Source organism: Borostomias antarcticus (assembly GCF_949987555.1).
Source record: "Borostomias antarcticus genome assembly, chromosome: 2".
Taxonomy (NCBI): Eukaryota; Metazoa; Chordata; class Actinopteri; order Stomiiformes; family Stomiidae; genus Borostomias; species Borostomias antarcticus.
The window spans coordinates 30,727,289-30,750,729 of NC_140235.1; the positions used below are offsets into that span (position 1 = coordinate 30,727,289).

The 23,441-nt window shown below is 45.2% G+C and overlaps 2 protein-coding genes across 2 annotated transcripts; both read left to right on the top strand.

Annotated features, from left to right (window-relative positions):
- Positions 1-4,413: 4,413 nt before the first annotated feature.
- Positions 4,414-14,603, top strand: gyg1b (glycogenin 1b). Its single transcript, XM_084450917.1, has 7 exons — positions 4,414-4,496; positions 5,949-6,084; positions 7,000-7,174; positions 7,390-7,552; positions 11,266-11,392; positions 12,707-12,923; positions 13,443-14,603. The coding sequence occupies exons 1-7, from the start codon at positions 4,490-4,492 to the stop codon at positions 13,587-13,589; spliced, it is 972 nt and encodes a 323-aa protein (XP_084307043.1). The 5' UTR covers positions 4,414-4,489; the 3' UTR covers positions 13,590-14,603.
- A 2,216-nt stretch (positions 14,604-16,819) lies between these two features.
- bdh1 (3-hydroxybutyrate dehydrogenase, type 1) lies at positions 16,820-21,725 on the top strand. The gene is made up of 5 exons (XM_084460694.1): positions 16,820-17,038; positions 17,303-17,413; positions 17,798-17,939; positions 18,248-18,400; positions 19,433-21,725. Exons 1-5 carry the CDS (start codon positions 16,826-16,828, stop codon positions 19,897-19,899), a joined length of 1,086 nt encoding a protein of 361 aa, XP_084316820.1. The 5' UTR covers positions 16,820-16,825; the 3' UTR covers positions 19,900-21,725.
- The last annotated feature ends 1,716 nt before the right edge of the window (positions 21,726-23,441 follow it).

A 23,441-nucleotide genomic window follows, 5' to 3' on the forward strand; every position in this document is an offset into this window, starting at 1 on the left:
TTAATTTCAGAGGCTTCCTAGATGTGACTTCGACTTTGGTCTGGAGCAGGGTTTCCCAACCTGGGGCCCGGGCCCCACTTAGGGGGGTGCCAACGATCGCAGGGGGCCCCCTACTATAAGCTTAAAATGGCTTCCTTGGGGCGCCCTTTTCACGCATCAAACTATTGTAAGATGACTATGTATCTCTGTGATGATGTCTGTGGGAAAAAATGAAAAGGCCTCAGACAATTTGAGGCCTTAATATTAGCTAGACAAATATTTGTGACTGTGAATCGTGTCAACATTAATATTACTGCTACACTGGCGAAGCGCTTCATTGTACCCTAATTTACACCTGATGGAAGTGTGTGTGTGTGGGGGGGGGGGGGGGGGTTGTAAGTGAGGGAGGCTCTGGGGAAGCCCTGGTCTGGACGCATGTTTACCACAGATGGAAGCTAGACAATATCACCATGTTGGCACCGTTGGTACTGTATGTAGCATGTAGGCTAACCACTGTTACATTTACATTCTTCTGTTTGTGTTTCTGGGTAGGAAACACGTGGTATTGGGGGAAAGGAGATGAAAGGTTTCGGGATGCGCGTTACCATAGGTCACAGGTACAGGTGTGGTAGAACTGCATGGCCGTCTATGAGACACATGACCATTATTCGAGCAAGAGTTGGGGTCACTTTCATTCCAATTACATCAGTCCAGAATATAATAATTGAATTAATAATTCCATCAAGCGGCCAAAATCAGTTTGCTCTGGAGGGTCTCCCTGAGAGATTGGGTGAGAAGTTCAGTCATCCGGGAGAGACTCGGAGTAGAGCTGCTGCTCCTTTGCGTTGAAAGGAGCCAGTTGAGGTGGTTCGGGCATCTAGTGGGGATGCCTCCTGGGCGCCTCCCTAGGGAGGTGTTCCAGGCGTGTCCGGCTGGGAGGAGGCCGCGGGGTAGACCCAGGACCAGGTGGCTGGACTACATCTCCACACTGGCCTGTGAGCGGCTAAAGATTCCCCAGGCAGAGCTGGATGATGCTGCCAGGGAAAGGGATGTCTGGGGCCCCCTGCTGGAACTGCTGCCTCTGCGACCCGACCCCGGATAAGCGGATGAAGATGGATGGATAATTCCATCATTGAAGTTAGGTAAACAAACTATGTTACAATAAACTGACGCTATATATATATATATATATATATATATATATTAAAATGAAAAATGAAATACTCCCGCACACTTTTTCTCTGCTTTTAATCTGCCAACGTTTCGGTTAGACCTTCATCAGGACAGATTTTTGTAACAATGAGAATGTGAGTTCATTTTAAACACCACCATACAATGTGATTGAATAATAATACACATGACAATAAAAGACTTGAACTTGAACTTGAACCTGAAACAACGTGAGCTTGCAAGATCAGGATGGCGAAACTTATGTGAATTGACTGGATTGACATGTAATTTACTCCAATCCTGTAACACTAATAAACAGGCATGAAATTCCACAATTCAAGAAACTACTGTGACACATTCATAGCAGCCCCTGAAAATAATATACTGTAGGTCAAATTGAGGTCTAATTGGACATCGTCATGCAGTAAGCCTTACAATGCTGTCAAATGCTACCAATGCTACCATATTACAGTACCAACACAGTCACACCCATCCAAATTGGTCACAAATGAAAAAATACACCTAAATCTAACTTAACATGGAAAATAGCTACTCAAATGACTTGTGTGCTTAGATAATACGGTCATGGGCCTATTTCCCTATACCAAATCATCTCCACCCCCCGCCAACTGGGACAGCTCTGAATGTGTTCTCTTTAATCACTAATCTCAAACCCAGACTCAGCTGCAGTTCACAACCTGACTCCCTGCTGCACATTATCATATTACAGCCACTTCCTGACATTCACACTGGGGTGTCCCGGAGCCAGGGCTAACCTTCACACCCCTGCTCCATCTTTCACTCGGCTGGTGATCACACCCACTACTGTAGGTGACGCTCTCACACCTCCATGCATATCATAGAGCCATAGAACTTTCGCAATACTCCTAAGATAATGACTTGTTAAAGCAATAATTCCCCTACCTGGGGTACAGTAGATGCTGCTAATCTGCCTGACTACGTTGCTGTGTGGTTGTTTGATCTAGTGTGGTTTAGCTGGCTATGTTTTTTAACTAGTCTCTGACTTTCCTCTTTCTCTCTCTCTCCCTGACTATCTCTCCATTGCTCTCTCACTCTCTCTTTCTCTGTCTCACTCTCTCGCTCTATTTCTCTCTCTTTCTTTCTCTCTCCCTGACTAACTCTCCATTGCTCTCTCTCTCTTTCTCTCTCTCTCCCTGACTATCTTTCCATTGCTCTCTCACTCTTTCTCTCTCTCACTCTCTCGCTCTATTTCTCTCTCTCTCCCTGACTATCTTTCCATTGCTCTCTCACTCTCTCTTTCTCTCTCTCACTCTCTCGCTCTTTTTCTCTCTCTCTCTTTCTCTCTCCCTGACTATCTCTCCATTGCTCTCTCTCTCTCTCTTTCTCTCTCCCTGACTATCTCTCCATTGCTCTCTCTCTCTCTCTCACTCTCTCTCTTTCTCTCTCTCTCTCTACCCCCCCTTCTCTGTAGTTGAGTCTGGCTGAGGGAGACGTCCTGCAGGCCGAGTCTCAGGTCAAAGGTCACGCTACTGTAGTGAGACCGTGCTGTGAGACCATGCTGGCCGTCAAGTGCATGAGAGCAGACGTGCAGAAGACCCTGTACTACTCCCACCATCAAACTCCGCCCCCACTCTCTGGCCTCGTATCCATGGATACACACCAGCAACTGCCTTTACTCACAGAATGTCATGAAGAGTGTAACATGATTAAATCATCCCAGAATGCACTTGCCTGAACGATACTTTATAGTGATACAGTGGCTGATGGATTTAACCTTCTACTGTGTTAAAGTGATAAACAATGGAAATAATTATGTGTGGTGCCTAATGAATGCCACTGTATCATCAACAAACATATCAGCTCCCTCAACCATCAGGAGAACCAGATGAGATATGGAGGCAGTGTCCATGTCTAGTAGTATACGGTTTCCATTCAATCTCCATTTAAATCAGGACCTGCATCGTTAATGCGGAACAATAATATGTTAAATAAACACTTATCTTATTTAATTTGTAGTTCTAGGTTACCTTTATTCATACAGGCCTGTCCATTAAGACCAAACTCTTATTGAAAATGGCCAGTGGACCGGGTATCACAAAACGCTGATAATAACTGTTTAAACTGCCTGATTCAGCAGAGAGGGCTTTAAAACTGAGGCTCCCTTAGTGCTGCTCTCTGGCTCCGGTCCAGTTAGAGGGGGTGGACCGCCCCTGGGGACTCTGGTATGGTGACGGTACGTGACAGACACAGTGTACAGACTCCATGGTAGCACACACTAGCCTGCCAAGCATGTGCTTGACATAGAAAAGAGACCAGAGATGCACAGTCTGGGCCTACTGAATCTCACTGAATGGGCATGAATGTTGAAGCCAGAAGTCCAGCCGGTTCCATTCTGATTGCCTGTTTTACCATGTTGTGTGAAGCGTACAGTATGTGACGCATCATACTGGATGAATTAACAAAATCTATGTAATTCGAACTCATTACCCTATAGAAGATAGCATATTTGGTCATCTCACTGAATGCTACTTTAATATGGTGCACACACTCATTTTTTAACAATCGATATGTTTGTTCAAATAAAGAACAATTCTCTATTATTTGTGTAATTTTTTGTATTTTGTTTTGTGAGGTTACAAGGGCAATGCGCGTGACCTCCATTTGCTGGGTGCTGCCCTCTCCACTAGATGGAGACAGTGCATAATAACTGCGAGGTAGAAGAACATGCTGTTCCCTGATCTTTCATGACATTTCAAAAGACATCTTTGACCCAAATCTGGCGAATGAGCTTTGTAAATCATAAAACTACGGGGTATCGAGAGGGCCAAGTGGATTACCGCACCTCAGTCACTCAAGTGGGGCTTTAATTTGTGTGTGTGGTACGATGCAGGCTATAAACTCAAAATCATTACATGGCATTATTGCAGAGAGCAGTAATGCTCAGAATGAGTAATACTTGAATACCTAGTGTAGTAGGCTATAACTTGGGAGTTTAATAGCCTAGCCTACTTACTGTGGATGAAGTTTGAGTAACATAGAAAGGTGTAGTTGCTGTCATTCCATTATTAGGGCTACCAACTCGACAGACGTGGAACTGAGAGTAGGCTATGCTCCTAACCGCAGCGGGGTGGCACAAGCACTAGGCTACTGTGCTCCCCGTCCATGGCGCATGTTAGTAGGCTACTGAAGTGGGTGTGTGCGCTAAATTTTGCCACGTGACAAGGCGTCCATCGAAAGTGTCATGCTGGTATAAATTCACCTCGGTGTAATTTGACAGCCTTTTCCTCAAGTAGCCAACTACTGGCGTGCTCAGAAGTCTAGGCTACAGAGTAGGCTGGCTTCGACTTCTAATCTCATCATGGCAGGTATGTAACATCAAAATGTATCAAATGCATTCTTCGACTATGTTGATGGTAGAATTAGGGAGCAAAGTCACTATTTTAGTAGGCTATGCAACACTAAGTTGTCTGCTGCTGTTCGGAGGTTGTCGATCGTTTCGGTTTGGTTGGTTTGGGCTTTTGGATGAGTTGCTGTAGACTAATCTTCAAACAACATGCTTCGGATGAACGCGACATTTAATTTGGATTTCGTGGTTTGCTATAAATATATATATCTGTCTGTCCGGGTTCATGACATGCCATGCAATTGTCTTTGCCTTTCAACGCAACTATAAGTTTCGGATTTGTCACGCACTTTCAGGTCAATGCAAGATTCTCGACTATTTCCGTATACGGAAATACTGTTGGCTTGCTTCTCAGACTCCCCCAGTAACCATGCTGCACGTTACGCACGTAACCCCAATAAGCACTGGATGTCCTACTGGAGCCCGGCCTGCGATTTGCTGATGGGTAGATCTCTGTATTCTCAGTGGGCATGTTGAAGGTGATTTCTTACTCATGTTAGTCATTCCATAGTAGTTCCATACTAGTTAATGCATCTAGAATTATCAGCTAGGAGTATAATGACCGAAGGCATTATCTGTGTTAAGACAACGTTACAATCTTCATCATTTTGCCATCAGTTCATTGAGGCGGTCCTACCTCCCCATGGTTATATGGGGCATGTGCCACAGGCTTATGTAACTGCTTTTCTTGGGGAGTGGGAATTCACTGTGCATTGATTCAAATAATGGACCTCTGTTTTTGTGATTTTTTATGACTGTTTATTGCATTTGAGCAGCCAATTGGAGTGGAGGTGTGTGTGTGGCTAGGGGGGAGGGAGGATTACAGTAGTGAACTCAAAAACCTTAACTGCATACTGTGGCTGTCGGTTAGACTGGCTGCTATGACATGTGAGCGCATAGAAAGTGTCAGGGTGTATGATGCTGCAGGCCAATGGGGTGTGCCGACAGGCCCCTGCGTCCTCGTTAACTCACCAGATGCCCGTATCATCATCATGACTGCATGCGATTTGCCATCATACAAGCAGTCTATTGTTGTGAGACTTTTTAGAGGGTTGGCAATCCCATTGGCAGTTGATAGATTTTCCTTGTAGTGCCACAGATGGGGATAATGGTTCTCTTGTTACCGCTAGGCAGTGTAGAGCCTTCTACCTCATCAACCTGGAAAGAACAGTCACTTTTTGTGGGATGTTTCAGACATTTGTGAATGTTGCATCTGATATTCATTGTTTGACATTATTGTTAAACTTTCTAAGTTGTAACTGTTTTCTTGAACTCAGATTGTATTCTTGAACTCAGATTGTATTACATAGATTATGTTTCACAAATAATGGTAGCTATGTTTCATTGGAAATGCCTTCAGCCTAACATCACTAAGAAATGGTGAGTGAATCCAGTGTTCTCATTCCTCGTGCAGATCACGCTTTTGTGACGCTGGCTACCAATGACAATTATGCCAAAGGGGCCATGGTTTTGGGCAAATCCCTGCGCAACCACAAGACATCAAAGAAGCTGGTGGCACTCATCGGTCCCCAGGTTTCAGAACCCTGCCAGTAAGAAACCTTACCTTTGTTATGACTCACTACCATCTGCAACTGACCCTGGTCCAGTTTGAGATGTCTCTATACCCTCCACTACACCACTGACTATACCCTCTACAACTGGTCTATGGTCTGGTTTGAGATATCTCTATACTGGTCTATCTTTTGGTTAGAGATATCTCTATACTGGTCTATGGTCTAGTTTGAGATATCTCTATACTGGTCTATGGTCTGGTTTGAGATATCTCTTTACTGGTCTATGGTCTGGTTTGAGTTCTCTGAAAATGCATCCTCCTTCCTAATGACAAATGCGAACAGGAGCACAAGCATAGACCTGTCTAACCATGTTAGGTGAGAGAAGCCATGTTAGGTGAGAGAAGAACAAGTTGTCCCTATGACGATGCTATGAATCATCAAACGTGATCGTAAATGAACGTCCTACACCCAACATTCTTTTGTCACATAGCAGAGGTTGAATGTGTCCTCACAGCAAGCTACTGTGTGAAACTCGTGATCACTACACTTCTTTATGGTCTTCATGGATTCTGACACACACTTTTGTTTACTACTAGTGCTACACATTACTTGCATGGTTTAGAATGCCTAAGAAGGGGTAGTGTGTTATTTTGAACAATTAGCTATTTTATAGATCTCACAGGAGAGCATACTGAGACTAGTAAGATTACACCCTGTGCTTCCCGTCTCAGAAAACAACTTTATCATAGTTTTTCAAATGCATTTACGTGTGCCCCATTGACTTCTATTGTAGCCCAGCGAGAGCCTGCATAAAAACCGCAGCTAACTCAATACTGGAACGATCAGTGAAATGATGGTCTCTGTGTTTCAGGTTCATGGTACACAGACCACAAATAGAGATGCATGTCCATAATGGCCCACTAGCCCTTTAACTATGACCTGTCCCTCCAGGGCCACGCTGAAGAGGGTCTTTGACGAGGTCCGGGTGGTGGACGTGTTGGACAGCGGAGACACGGCGCATCTGGCCATGATGAAGAGACCGGACTTGGGGATCACTTTTACCAAGCTGCACTGCTGGACCCTCACACACTTCTCTAAAGCGGTGTTCATGGACGCAGACACGCTGGTGAGAAGCTGGGGGAGGGGGAGGTGAGGGTGTGTTCAGGTGGGGACGATGTGACTGTGGAGATTTGTCTTTGTCCATGCTGTTGAGCGGTGTCTCTGGCACTGTGGCCCTGGGATTCCTCAGATCAGTTTTCACACTTTGAGACCGGCGTCAGTACGTTGATAATTGTCCTGCTTGCAGTGTGATAAGTGTGTGTGTGTGTGTCTGACTGACAGGTGGTAGCAAACATAGATGAGCTGTTTGACAGAGAGGAGCTGTCCGCGGCCCCAGACCCCGGCTGGCCAGACTGCTTCAACTCCGGCGTGTTCGTGTTCCGACCCTCCATGGAGACCTACGGCAAACTTCTTCAGTACTGTACAGAGCATGGCAGCTTCGACGGCAAGTCACCTTTTACTACCCTTTTTAATGTAAAAAGAAAAAAAAGAAAAAAAAGAAAATATATATATATATATATATTCTTTTTTCTTTTTTTTCTTTTTTTTTGGGGGGGGGTGGGGGGTTGGTGTCATCGGCTTGTGACACCTTGGCATTGTCAACCTAGGGGTAGTAATTAATTCATGTTAATTAATAATAATAATAATTCTTTACCTAACCATTAGAATTGTATTCCAATACACCAACTGAAAGTGAGGATAATATCTTTCTTAACATGTCTGTGGGCTGCTGTGCAATGTGGTGGTTTTACAAGAATGAGGATGCAATATATGTAGCATTCCAAACGTCTGTGGTATTTGCTGTTTGGCAGAGTGTGCGCGCCAGCCGTCTTGGGACGGTCCATTTCAAGCGTTTTTGGGGGTTGGGGTTAGTTGCTTCTGTATATGATGGAAAACCTATTTGTGTGTATCTTTGCTCTCAGTGAGGGCTTTATCAGGGCTAGAGCCCAGGCACAAGGCTCTCCACTCTTCACTCGCCAAGTTATTCTTGGTCTGGGTTAAACTGGAGAGGCTCCATGGGCACTGGTTGACATGAAACGACTAGCTGCTCCCTAGGGGACCTCCTGAATTGTGGAGTTCATTTTGGCTCCAGTTTGTCCTAAAACTACTGGCTGCTTCTTTCATTTGCAGGGGGGCTCAGGTATTGGACCTAATTCAAGTAGTCCACTGCGGTTCTTTTTTCACTTGGAGATGAACTTGAAGATGAACAGATACGTTTATGTGGCGATTCAAAATAAGAGTTGGCGGTGGCACTGACGTGCAGGCCTGGACACAAGAAGCTCATTCATGGCCAGATTTTTTTTGTGGCGTTTATGCTAGACCCGTTTTGTTCAGACACCTCATTGGAGTTTAGCTTAAAGAAACGTTATGAGGGCTGTGGGGAAGTGTGATGGTGTGCGTTTACACCACAATGAGGAACAAGTACAGTGTTTTGCTAATGACACTTCACTCTAAGCCTAGAGTGCATGACACCTACCTATACAGTATAATATACTGTTTGTATAGTGTTTGGTATTAGGATTTTTTCAGTGTCTTTGTAGCGCTCAAAACTATTTTTAGCACAAGAACTGCTCTGTTGGTCTGATATGGCCAAACTATTCCATTATTTAGAGTTAATCAAGAAAGCAATGTGTTTGCTTAATGGTGGTCCAGTGTGTGTTTTGAAGTACACTCATTCTGGCTGCCGCTAGGGGCTGTTGGCAAGACTCTAGGGATGGTCTGGCGTCACTGAAGCTGGACCCCAGTCAAAGCATAACGCTGCCCATCGTTTGTGTGTAGAATGCTCTCTCATACTGTTGTCGGGCGAAGGCCTTTTGCTACTTCTACCCTTTTTGCCACTTTATCCAAAGCATGTCAGTCGGTCACATTACCAAGTACTTATGTTATCACAAAGATGATTTGTTTAAATGTTTTATTTTTGGTCAGTGTGTAAACCCGTCAGATTCAGCGCAAGTGAATCACACACAACCCCCTGGCACTGTAGGCTAATTGGAAAAGCTATTGGATAGACAGCCCTTGCTATAAATACATGTAGGCTCTGGCTATGACTTTGACCTTTAGCGTCTGCTTCTGCTGACATACTACAAGCAATACATGATGTACTGATGCTAGTATTGCCTGTAGTATGTCAGAAAAAGACTATCGCTTACTAGCTCTTTAGTAACGGCAGATGAAGTTCAACTGGCTTGTTGAGGGAAGACTCTCTGGTCACAGGGCAACCCGACTCAATTTCCCCTGCGCTGCGACGCCTCTGCCCAGAGGCCTCCTCTCTGGATTTCGTTTGTGGTTCCAACATCGTCAGGTGCCAAAGTCAGCAGCCCGCGGGAGATGCACATTCCTGCCTCGCCCGCCTCATCCCTTCAAAATGAAGATCCTGCCGGCTCGTATTATGCGCCGGACCTTGTGAGCGCCGGAGCAAAACCCCGAGGGGATTTTCCGGCCTGTCGCGAGTGAAGGGAGCGGTTACAGCCAGCTTATTTTAAACTGCGCCAGTCTATGGCGTTGGAGGCAGCGTAGCCCCTGTGCTCGGGACCACGCTCGGGTCCAGTTTAGAGGCTCAAAGGACAACTTGTAGTGAATTTGGGCCCCTTACTTTTCTGTTCATAGGCCAGTGCCAACATGTGGTTGATAAACCCAAAGGTCTCCTTACCGTGTAGCGCCTTAGGACAATGTACCTTTTGTGTTGTGAAATTCGAATGTGTGCCATGGCCCACTTAAACCTACTGTAGGTATGAGTGTATGAGGGATTTGCTGTGACTTGTTCAGCTGGTAGCTCTACTTTCTCATATGAATCGCTGCAGATGGCACATGGTAATTTACACATCATTATACTGCCACACCTCTACTATGCTCAGGATGTACCTAGGTAGCCACTTGACTAATAACAGCCAAGATTAAATTGAAGTACTAATGCTTGTCCAATAATACAGGATACTCAAACCACAATGTATACTTTTAGAACTTGTATTTGAGTTAATCTGGCAGAATACTGTATCACCATGGCTAGGTATACATTAGACCTACATTGCCATCTACAATGTGAAGTGGCGTTTAACTGAAATACCCCTGCTGCAACAGATTAACTACATCAACTCCCTACTATTTTTACCCTCGGGGGAGGTGGGGGGGGGCTTGTTACAATACACCCCTCCTTGACATCCTGCTAGTCCCAGAATGCACCTCCCCTGAGCGTGTTCTGTACATTGTGTCTGTTACAGACTCTGGCACTGCGAGCGCTCCACGGAGCCAAATCTATATATACAACTCGGGAGTCTAATATAGAGACTAATATAGAGACTGAGTCTGACAGATTGCATTGAGAAGATGAGTGATAAAGGGGTCTTGTCCCGGAGTTGAATGGTTTATGTATATAGGGATTTGATTTAGAGGGGGGGGTGGAGGGTCGGGGTGGGGGGGCGGGTTGGGTTTCAGGCACTTGCTCTTTCGCGTACTGCCATGGCCTCCTAAACTGCCCGGCTGAGCCCTCCTCTGCAGGCTCTCTACAGACTGCACATTACCTCAGCTATGTTACTTGTATGCGATTCCCGTAAACTCTTTTAAACGCCCTCCCTAACATGCATCTTCTTTTGAAGGCAGAGTTTACGGACTGTGTCCAGCTAGCAGCCATGTCGAGTAACTGGCTGTCATTCGGAAATTAAAAGAGCGTTTAGCGTGCGATTTCACCGATCGGTGTGAACGCAGGCTGTCGGATGCAGTGGCGCTAGTGGTTTTCCTGCCTGGGTTGATTGGTGCAGTCTGACTAGCGAGGGCCAGACAGCAGGAAGCCTAATGACTCTGGTGTGTTACAGATGTGCTGTGTAAGAGCTGAGCGAGGCTGGCGGCTAACCAACTCATCCACCCACCCGTTCAGGAAAGCTGTTCCAAAATAATTACGCTTTGCTTTTTAAGCCATGCAGCAGTGTTCTTCAGTTCACTGTACAACTTTTTGTTGCCGTCTAAGCTCTGAGAAGATGGCAAATGTGTCATTTTTCAAGCATGGCTCTCACGGTTACAAAGCCACACTACCGTTTTTTCCAATTGCTCTAAAATATTATTAATTGACAGTACTATTGTTGTTGGAGTGTTCACGTACATTATATCGACCATGTTCAGAATCTTCAGGGTTGACTGTTCAGCCATTTTGTTTCTCTTCTGCAGGAGGAGACCAAGGGGTTTTGAACGGCTACTTCAACACCTGGGCGACGACGGACATCGCAAAACACCTCCCCTTCATCTACAACCTCAGCAGCATAGCCATCTACACCTACCTTCCTGCCTTCAAGCAGTAAGTAGGCCTACAGTCTAATCTTATGAGGAAAAAACAAACAAACTTGTGAACATTGATGGAAAGAATGGATGCAAGAACACCAGTATAATGACTTTTTTTTATTTTTTTTTATATTGCTATTTTGTCTGAGTACTTCTCGGACAAAATCTACATAACATCATGGTCTCTTTATTAGATGCTTGCTCCAATATCCTCACCTAAAACAAGCAGTGACTCAAAACACTACAGAAGTTGGTACACAGTCACATGAAAGTCTAGTCATGCATCAGATTACCAGGGGGGGGACGGCGAACGGCAGCAAACTGTTTTCTAAGCCTCCCATTAGCCTCCATGTTGGGCTGGGTTGGATTTCCACCCTGAGCACCACACAGCTGATACCCAGACTCCAAAATAGACCCGGTAAGACCTTTACGCTCGGCTGGTCACTCACTCACACTCTGCCTCCATCTCTCTCTCTCTCTCTCTCTCTCTCTCTCTCTCTCTCTCTCTCTCTCTCTTGTACTCTCTCTGTCCATTTCTCTCTTTCTCTTGTTCTCTCTCTCTCTGTCTGTTTCTCTCTGTCTCTCTCTTGTACTCTCTCTCTCTGTCCATTTCTCTCTCTGTCCATTTCTCTCTCTGTCTCTCTTGTTCTCTCTCTCTTTCTCTCTCTCTCTCTCTCTCTCTCTCTCTCTCTCTCTCTCTCTCTCTCTCTCTCTCTCGTTCCCCACTCTGAAAGCACCTCTCATTAGCAGAGGCACTTTGCTGGCTCCAAGTTAACAGTAATGGCATCTCCTGGCAACCATCTCAAAGAATGGAGGGTACACATGTACTTCACTTGCTGGTAGTTCTCTGGATGGGCAGAACTCCATGTTCTGGCAAACAAGCTCCCTTCCTAAGTGGCAGCCTGGGTTTGTGCAGGGTTTGTGTGGCAAATATACAGTAATGGGTGTATGTTTATGCATTAAAGGATTGATGACTGAAACCTCAGCCAAATAAATTGCAATTAGCAACTGACAGATTTATTTCCACTAATGATTATACTGTCCTGGGTTTTGTTATGTACAATGTTTCTTGATTGTAGGCGACTGTTGACAGTAGTGTGTGTCATTTGGTTGTATCGAAAGCTGTCGTTGCCACCTGTATTGCCAAACGGAAACCATTTTGAGAAGTTGGCCAGACTATTTTCTCAACACTAGTACTTTTTCGTTTTTTTTTTAACCTGACCAGCTGTAGTTCCGTTGAGGTCAGCAGATCCGCCCCCCCTCTCATGAGGCAAAAAGCCGTAAAAACCCAAACTCGAACCGTACGCATATTCCGCCCGTCTGTTTGCAGATACGGCAGCAACGCCAAGGTGGTCCACTTCCTGGGGAAGACCAAGCCATGGAGCTACACGTTCGACCCCAAAGCAGGGAGGATCCAGGGAGACGTGCAGGAGGCGTCCACTCACCCCGCCTTCCTCCTGGAGTGGTGGGTCCTGTATTCCAGCGCTGTCCTGCCGCTGCTCCAGGAGAACTACGGAGACCAGCCCTTCAACACCGGATGTGTGGAGGTGAGACCACAACACTGATTTATCTGCCCTGTTTTATCCTTCATTTGGGTCTTTTGCTGTTGTTATTTTGTTACTGTTTATTTTTATGAATCCATTAAGTTATGGGTAACTTACCTTGTTTGGTAATGTGCACAATTTCCTTTTTGTATTGTATCTGAATTTTGATATCTAGTTATCTGACAATTCCAGTTAAGTGACACAAGGTCATTTTTAGAATGAAACGATGTGCCAAAGAGGAGACTTGTCGGCCGTATCAGTCAACACACTCTTTATGTGAAAGAGAAATCGGTGTTGGTGCTAACGGTCAACACCCTTGTCATCACCCTCATCACTCATACCGATTTTGGCAGGCCAGTCTTGTCAGAGCGTTTAGCCAAATGGTTGTTTTGGCATCATGTCAGACGATCAGCACTGATCGCAAAAAGCAGGTGTTCTTTTGGGTGTTGGTCGTAGCGCTTATCCCTCAGATAGTGGACCATCTCAGTTGTGTAATGTAATATTCTGCTCTTCTCTGCCCAGGTGGATGCTTCACACTCCGTGCAGGAAGACCAAGCCGCCATCTCCTCAGAGGAACGCAAGCAGAGATGGGAACAGGGCCAGGCAGACTACATGGGAATGGACTCTTTTGAGAATATCCAGAAAAAGCTAGACGCTTTTCTCAAATAAATTCGGGATTGAAGGGAATTCCAGCAAGAGAGCACTTGCAGATTTATAGATTGTAGATCTTGCTGAGATCCAGTTTAGGTTTTCTACCCCTCTCCATCTTGGTCTGCTATTTCTTGAACCACTTCCTTCAAGCTCTCGCCCGTAAAGTACCGACCTCTCACCCCTACAGTGCCGACTCCAAAGACAGCGCCGTACTGTTACACTGAGGAAGTGTTGACAACACTGTAAACTGTGCACTTCGCCTATGCAATGCTGCGTCTTGTCACTTTCTTCAGATGCTTTATACTGTCCCTACACTGTGAACTAACTATTTGCCAACTCACAAAAAATGTGATGCAAGAAAATTGTAACGGCCAATAGAAATCCTGTTTGGATAGGTAAAAACTTTTTGGTCAGAAAATGACTCGCCAAATTAGTGATTTTTGCACTTAACCCTTACTGTGAAAAATATGGACCCCTTTGCGTCCCCATGCTCATGTCTAAACAGCATTTCATGAATTGTCTGGCTGTGTTTGTCTATCTATGGAACATTGTCAAACACTACAATTTGTATTCAAAACTAATTCAAAATTAAAGTAGCACAGTTTATTAAATCTCTGAACTTTACATGTCTTTGTAATGTTGTGCTTTTACTGCTGCTTTAGTTTTTCTTTTTTAATACTGTTAACCACACCTCCACCTGAGGGTCACTGGCTTTCCATCACCCAGGTGGGGTTTCCTGTTGGGGTTACGCCCCACAGCAGAACCCTGGGTGCCTGTTCCCCCCTGGTCCCTAGTGCCTGTTCCACCCCAGTCCCTGGGTACCTGTTCCACCCCAGTCCCTGGGTCCCTGTTCCACCTCAGTCCCTGGGTCCCTGTTCCACCCCAGTGCCTGTTCCACCCCGGTCCCTGTTCCACCACGGTCCCTGGGTCCCTGTTCCACCCTGGTCCCTGGGTGCCTGTTCCACCCTGGTCCCTAGTGCCTGTTCCACCTCGGTCCCTAGTCCCTGTTCCACCCTAGTCCCTGTTCCACCCCGGTCCCTGGGTCCCTGTTCCACCCCGGTCCCTGGGTCCCTGTTCCACCTCAGTCCCTGGGTCCCTGTTCCACCCCGGTCCCTAGTGCCTGTTCCACCCCGGTCCCTAGTCCCTGTTCCTCCCTGGGTACCTGTTCCATCCTGGTCCATCCTGGTCCCTAGTGCCTGTTCCACCCCGGGCCCTGTTCCACCCCGGTCCCTGGGTCCCTGTTCCACCCCGGTCCCTGGGTTCCTGTTCCTCCCCGGTCCCTGGTGCCTGGAGGCAGTTCTCTCACCTAACGGTTCTGCTCTGCCTTCGCTCGTCTTGGCAGAATCTACCGCTGCTCTGACACTTAGTTGCATAGTTCACCCTGTTCTCTCTGCTCACCACCGTCGTACCCGACCCAGATAGTGCCTGTACCACAGCCCCTTTTACACGCTAAATAAAATGGTACAAAATCAGAGAGCTGATCTGTTTTCTTTCAAACATCTGCATTGTACTATTTTATACATTGTTACATTCTATAATATGTTTGGTAATTTCATTGTTTATCCTTGTTTATTTTCCCCACATGAAGTGACCTCTGGAGAAGAATTGGGTTGACAAAAAGAGGGTGAAGTCTTGATACTATATTTTGCACAGTGTAACAGACACTAAAGTGGAACGTAACAGTGGAGGCTATGTTAACACAAGTCCGTTACAACAAAACTGATGGAAATGCAAATGTGGGCAGGTGCGCAGAACTATAATTTTGTCAATATGCGCATGTTGGGAAGTAGCCTAAGGTAATATGATTGATTTTGACAATGGTAGCAGCTGCTAACTCCCTGAGATGTAAAGTAGCTTGGAGTGAGAATATTGGTCCTCGTTCCTCAACATTTTAAGACCATCCCGAACTCCGTAAGACCAACCCTAAGAAAGATCCCAGCCGGATTCATGAAGGTGTGGAAATGTGTTCTTAAACTGCCAGTGTACTCAGCTGTGCTCCCCCAAATGAGGAATGCCACTGCTTGTTAAGTTGAGTGTGCGTTCTCGTACACCTTAATTTGCATAGCCTACATAAACACCCCGCCAGCTCCTTACTACAGGACTTGTGCACACACAATAAGCACACTAACTGCTTTTCAACAAAAAAAAACGATATTTGTATCCAGTGGTGGGATTTGTTTAATATTCACAGGTGGGGATCTGTTCTAGACAATCAAGAACTGAGGTGTAGGTGTGAGGCAAGACAGGGGGTGGGGGTAGATCTGGGGACACAAGGGGGGACTAGAGGGAGGAACCAGGGGGTGGGGGGTAGATCTGGGGACACAAGGGGGGACTAGAGGGAGGAACCAGGGGGTGGGGGTAGATCTGGGGGGACAAGGGGGGACTAGAGGGAGGAACCAGGGGGTAGATCTGGGGGGACTAGGGGGGACTAGAGGGAGGAACCAGGGGGTGGGGGGTAGATCTGGGGGGACTAGAGGGAGGAACCAGGGGGTGGGGGTAGATCTGGGGGGACTAGAGGGAGGAACCAGGGGGTGGGGGGTAGATCTGGGGGGACTAGAGGGAGGAACCAGGGGGTGGGGGTAGATCTGGGGGGACTAGAGGGAGGAACCAGGGGGTGGGGGGTAGATCTGGGGGGACTAGAGGGAGGAACCAGGGGGTGGGGGGTAGATCTGGGGGGACTAGAGGGAGGAACCAGGGGGTGGGGGTAGATCTGGGAGGACTAGAGGGAGTGTTGTAAATCCATCATAATCAGCGAACACTTTCAATATGGCATGCCTCTTTGTCTAGACTACATTGAATTCACAGGCATAGCCTACTTTATGTGCTTTTTTGGGTAAGGTAAAATAAGAGACTATTCTCTTTTCATGGTTCGCCTAGAGGAGAACTTGTGTATCACACCGCCACCCAGTGGCCATATTGAAAGGTTCCGGATAGTGCGCACATTCATTTTGTGTAGTTGACATTTTTAATCTTTCACTATGGTAATTCCATATCATCATCTGTTAAACCTATTGTTTAACCATCTTACTGGGTAAACCTTAATTTGTTGAAACTTTAAATTGGTAAGCAATTTAACTCACAACTAGTCAAACATTGTCACTTTTTTTTTTGTTCTTGTCACATTTCAAAGTCATAGGCTGCCTTGATGCCGCCCTAAATATCATGCTACTGCAGGACTTCACTGTAGTGTACTTGCTTGCTAGGGGGCGTGAAAGTAAACCAATACATCCATGAAGTAAACACAACTCGGCAAGATGGCCGCGGTTCCATTCGTACGAGTTGCACTTCTTGTATCATTGTCAATATTTTTGACAGTTGTGTTGGGTTTTGGAATTCCGGGACTGTTGAATATCGTTGCCAGATGTTTTGGCTTTCCTGAGACGAATGTGACCGAGTGCATAGTTGTGATATATTTACTTTTTGTTGTGTATGTCGCAACGCCTAAAATTCCCCGTGGATCAGTTGAGGTAGGTTGCTCACTATCGATATGTTAATGCAACAGTGTATTTGCCTACGTGTATCTCGAGATAATATTCTCATGCATAATGGATTTCCTTGGTGAAGTTATCTAAGTAGGCTATTTTGAGCGTTTGAATTCAATTTCCGCAAGGAGCCTAATCAAGTAGCCTAGAACTTATCATGTGTCTATTTTTGTATGCTTATATCCTACCACCGTCGCTGAGGTTTTCAATCTAATTTGTAACTTATTGGTAACGCGTTTCTCCATATAGGTGAAAGGCAAGGCTGTCTTCGTAACAGGATGCGACAGTGGTTTCGGTCATGCTTTGGCCAAGCATCTTCACAAACTGGGCTTCACTGTTTTCGCGGGATGCCTTCTAAAGGTAAATGATAATAATAATCATAGCCTAATAATCATAATAATTCGTTTTATTTATAAAGCACATTTCATTGTCAGACAATCTCAAAGTGCTGAAACAATCACAAACTCATTAAGAAAACAAAGCAGAATAATAGCAAGAACAATAGTAAACAGAGACACTAATAGCCTATAAAATATAGCTTGAAAGGTAGTAAAGTTGACCGAAGGTTTACACTGGCATCCAACCTCCTGCTATTTCACACATTGAATGCATTGAAGTGTGTTTATGTTTCAATTCACATGAGGGACTCTAAGTGAGATCAGTTGATGCGCTGAGGTAGGCTACGTGAGGTCAGTTTATTTCGTGAGCAAAGAGCTATTGTAGTACAAGACTTGTACCTTTCAGGACAAAGGTGGGGAAGGGGCTAAGGAGCTACAGGACATCCGGTCAGACCGTCTGAAGGTAGTTCAGCTGGACGTGTGCAGTGATGAGCAGGTGGACCAAGCTGTGGACGACATCAGGGCCAACCTGGAGGACTCGGAAAGAGGTGAACTTCACCATCTGACTGCCACCGTCTGGAAGCTGATGTTAGGATTACATGGTTAGGTTACTCGGTTACAAGCTACTCATTACAAGTAATGGGACACCTGTTTTACTAGACAAGCGCGCGCTCACACACACACACACACACATATTACTTCGCATCATATTACAGTTTGCTGGCACTGCATGGACCACATTTTCCTGCAGTCTGTGTTTTTAAATGAACAGTAATGTTGATCTGAAGAACAGTGGCCTTAAGACAACTCAACAGATGACGGAAGTGTGTTGAACTGCTTCTCTGGTTGTGAGCAGGTCTGTGGGCCATAGTGAATAACGCTGGCGTCTCAACCTTTGGGGAGGTGGAGTTCACCACCATGGAGACCTATCGGCAGGTGTCAGAGGTCAACTTGTGGGGCACCATCAGGGTCACCAAGGCCGTCCTGCCCCTCCTACGCAGGGCCAAAGGTGAAACCTGGGCACAGCAGCAGAACTTAATTTACTTCCAATAGAGTGGTGAGGTCTGACGTAACTTTGTAGGCTGAAAAGTAAGAAACCATTTTTACCACTGGGGTGTCGTCCAAAATCCCTATGGGAAAAATGAATGGGATTTGCAAAAAAATGCCTAAAAGAATGTTTGTGTTTAACAGCCACTCCCAGAATACAGTATGTTTTGTTCTAAAAAGAAAAAAAAAGAAAAGAAAATACAGTGTAATTGCTGATGAGTTGTGAATTCTGAAGCCATTAGTTGCTCCGGATGTTGATGTTGTTGCAACACTAGTATTTAATACGACTTTATATGTCGGAGAACAGTAAATGATTACTGCAGTTACTTCACTCCACTATTCAGTTATTTTTTGTAAAGGGTGACCTATTTCACTCACTAAGCATGTTGATGTATTCAATTCGAAGAATAACTTTTAGTAAGTACTGTTAGGGTTAGAATAGGGTTTGGTATTTATTTCCTGCAAGTAAATATTGCAATAAGATTTACTTGCAGGAATTGTAGACCTTTAATCTAATACTTTAATCTTTATCCAAGATGATTAGGCAAGTGAAAAGAATTTGGTTGCTGAGTTGTCACCGTTATCAGGACATAAAGGCATGTTTTGACTGGTATTTATTTTTATGAGGATGCTCAGTCAAAAGGAAAATTAAGTTACTTGGGAATGCACTACTTTGAGAGTTTGTAAATGAACGACTGTTGTGTCAGTAGTAAACCTCAAGTGAACTGTTTCAAACAATCAATCTGAGAACAGTTGAACTATAGACTAGAGACCTGCATGCCTGGGGACTTTGAGGAAAAGCCTTTAATGCAAAACTAGAAAATCACACAATTCTTCTTGGGTTTTCATGTTGCATATCTTACTTATTTACTATAGTTCACTATCATTTTTGTCTTGAGCTTGAAACCAGCACTATGATTTAGGCCACATGTTATAACTGTTGTAGTAACCATGAGGAATGACTGTTATTAACTGCACTATCCTGTTGTTGTAGGTCGTGTGGTGAACTTGGCTAGTATGTATGGGAGGATGGGCAACGCTATGCGCTCCCCTTACTGCGTGTCTAAATACGGCGTGGAAGCCTTCTCCGACTGCCTCCGCTACGAGATGAAGTCCTGGGGGGTCAAAGTCTCCGTCGTCGAACCCGGCAACTTCATCGTCGCCACAGGCATCCTGACGCGCGACATTGTGGCCTCCACGGCGGACAAGCTGTGGAAGGAGGCGCCCCCTGCAGTCCAGGAGGACTACGGGAAGCAGCACTTCGAGCAGCGCATGGCTGTGATGCGTTCCTATTGCAACAGCGGGCAGAAGGACGTGGCGCCGGTTTTGGATGACATCACAGACGCCATCGTGTCCAAACACCCGTACACGCGCTACAACCCAATGGAGCCCCATTGGTGGATTAGGATGCAGGTTATGACACACCTGCCGGCCATCTTGTCTGACCGCCTATATTTCTAATGCCGGGGTCACACTGCTGGATATTTCAAATCCTGATCAATTTCAAAATCGAGCGCACACGACTAGGGATGCCGATGCATCGGCCGAACATCGGCATCGGCCCATGTTGGCCTTGTTGACTGCCATCGGCCCATCGGCAAATAAAATGACATTCAACGATGGTAGTGGCTGATGTTATGTCGCAACAATTACAGATTTTTTTGTTGCAAAACGTAGCCTACCCAGCTGCAGATTCGGAGAAGATCCGTGACGTAACGCCGCAAACGCACGTGTAGTTTGCTTTCAAATTAAAGTGAAATCAAAATCGGCGTTTTGGAACCAAACACTTCATTTCTTTGTTTCCCTGACACAAAAGGGGGAATAAAAATAAAATAAACATGGGCTGGATTGTTATTTTAAACATCGGCATCGGCATCGGCCCAGAATTTTGCAATCGGTGCATCCACGACAATATGTGAAAATAACGCCGCATCACACACTACGGGATATTATCGTGCCCGAGGGAGCAACAAACCACTGGTCTCGCCGTCTCACTTGTAAAGTCAGGACATAATAATCTTAAATATCATGTTTGATGTTCTCTGGGCGGCCCCGATGGGTCTGCGAGCCGATCGGGAGGTTAAGTTTGGATCTGTAAACCCCACACATTACAAGATCATCTGGGCCCAACATCGGTACCGCCCAACGTTCCAGACCAGATTTCTCCTCCGATTATTGGGAGGGCTGAATCAAGGATAAACCGGCCCAAGAGTCCTGTAGTGCGAGCCCGGCATAAGAGAGGGAGAATGATCGAGTAGTAGATGATTCTAAACAGATGCATACCCTGAGCTGACTGGATAATGCTTTGTATCTTTGATTCTTCCCCTTGCCACCAATTATTGGATCATAAACTTGCTTGTAGCGTATTATAGGCCAACCAAGTTGTCCTTGAAATCACTGGTCCAGCGTTAAACGGTATAGTCTTAGCAAAAGGTATGGATAAATAATTGCACTTTAGATTTTTGACTTCTGTATGAGCAAGATGAACAGTACTTCCATCTTGGGAAAATGGGATACAGGAAAATAAAAACACTATCAGCCATGGAAACTGGAAAATGATAACATGTGACTTTTGTAATTGATAACATGTGACTGCTGTAATAACTGCGCACTGCTGTGAATCATTTCCCTCTACGAGATTTGAGTTCACCCAATAATCCAGAACAATTAAATCATCAAGACAAATTGGGGTTCTTGTGAAGTGAAAAATATCCTCATTTTTAGCGATGCCAATGGAACAGGTGGTCTCAGTAAATTGACGATTGCACATCTAATTTGGGTGACCTGTCCCTTTAAAATGCCTCGTGTGACACTCTGGGGGCCCCACTGACCAAGGGACCAAAGCTGGCACTGACAAGAAGCGTCTGGCTGTGCTGTTGATCTTACCGGAATGAGCCAGGGTTAACTACAGTCAGTCCAAGACACTTGGCCAGCCACACTCCAGATTACGTAATGAAAAACACAGACTGGCTTTGTGCTTAGTGCTCTATGAGATTCTGGTTGCTGCTGTTGCTTCAAGGTTTCTTTTAATAATTAAAGTACTTGTGGAATTCAGACACGTCTGTTGCTTTTCACCCTGTGTGCTTGGCTGCTTGCTGTAAAAATGGGAGTGGCTGAATGTATGGATGTTTGTATATAAAAGGAACATTGCTAACAATAGAATAACAAGGTTATTTTCATAGTATCCTTTAAAATAAATGATTTGAAATAAATGATGTGGTGTGATAATGTTAGTTTGCGAGAGACAAGGAGCGGAGCGTGAAATAGATCTCTGTATATTAAAAGAAAAATTCTGGACCATGAGGGGTCTTTATTTGACCACGCATGACACACAAACACACGAGAGTGGGCTACACAGCACACATGCACGTCTTCGGTGGTCGCCAGTGGAGATGGTTCCCTGCATTTCTCCCATTTCTCCTCCAGGGGCAGTGGGCAGTCATCGTTCACCAAGTGCTCAGTCCAAGTCCTGCAGGGACCACACTGAAGAGCATCTGTTCTTCTGCATGTTTTTCATAATGGGTTCTTTATGGGGGAAACCCTTGCAAACACGGGGAGGACATGCAAACAGAAAGGCCCAGAGACCTTCTTGCTGCGAGGCGACAGTACTACCTGTAGGTACTGCGCAACCATGCCGCACGTGAGCAATTTTGGGGGTTCAGAGTGTCTTGCTCAAGGACACTTTGGCACACTCCGGAAGCTGGGATCGAACCGGGAACCTTGCGATCCCCAGCCGGCCGCTCTATCTCCCGAGCTACATGCCGCCCTGAGCTAAAAGCTAATTAGAGCTAAATTGTGTATCCATGTTCTGGCTTTCATTAGCTACAGTACAACTTTTCTAAAATCCCAACACAAGCGCGCATTCATGTGATTGGCCACCAGGTGGTGTTAGAGCATAACATTTCACAAGGAAGAGACAAAAGACATCAGTTTATGTGGTTTATTACTTCCTTTGAACAGCCTAATAAACTCTTCTAAAATATTACATGTGAAGATCATTTCCCCTCCATAAAACAGTATTACGAGTATGAATAGATTAATTTTCACAGCTCTGCCTGTATGACCACCGCGCCTGCATCATCTCTCTCCCACACACACACCCACCTGCACGCACGCACACACACACACACACACACACACACACACACACACACACACACACACACACAATCTCCCTCTCATACATAGAATGTTTAAGATAGAATGCATGACAAGAGCACAAACATGACAGCAGCACAAAAGCACTAAGTGATCAGAGATCATAATCACAGAGATCAGAGATCATAATCACAGATCATAGATCACAATCACAGATATCAGAGATCATAATCACAGATCATAGATCACAATCACAGAGATCATAGATCATAATCACAGAGATCATAGATCATGATCACAGAGATCATAGATCATAATCACAGAGATCATAGATCATAATCACAGAGATCATAGATCATAATTACAGAGATCATAGATCATAATCACAGTGATCAGAGATCATAATCACAGAGATCAGAGATCATAATCACAGAGGTCAGAGATCATAATCAGAGATCATAGATCATAATCACAGAGATCAGAGATCATAATCACAGAGATCATAATCACAGATCATTTCTATTCCAGGCTCTTCTTCTCTGTTTTTTTTTAGTTGAAACACATGAAATGCAGTTAAAGCATTGAGGTGAGAATGAACAGAAAATCCACTATGGGGTTTTTCCAGATCATATCAAACCCACACACTTAAGAGGGTCACCTAATATCAGTTACATTTGACCCTCCCATGTCTTTGTGGGCAGATCTGAACCCATTTCTGTACAGCAGGAAGGCTCTGCTCATGCAGCCTCCAGAGATGGGCACATACAGTACAGAGAGAGAAAAAGAGAGAGAGAGGCCCAAAGTCCACACAGTACAACAGGAGAGAGAGTTCTGTATTCAAGTGACAATTCAAATTATTTACTGTATGTGTAGCGTTTCTTTTCTTCTTCTTTTTTTTTTACCTA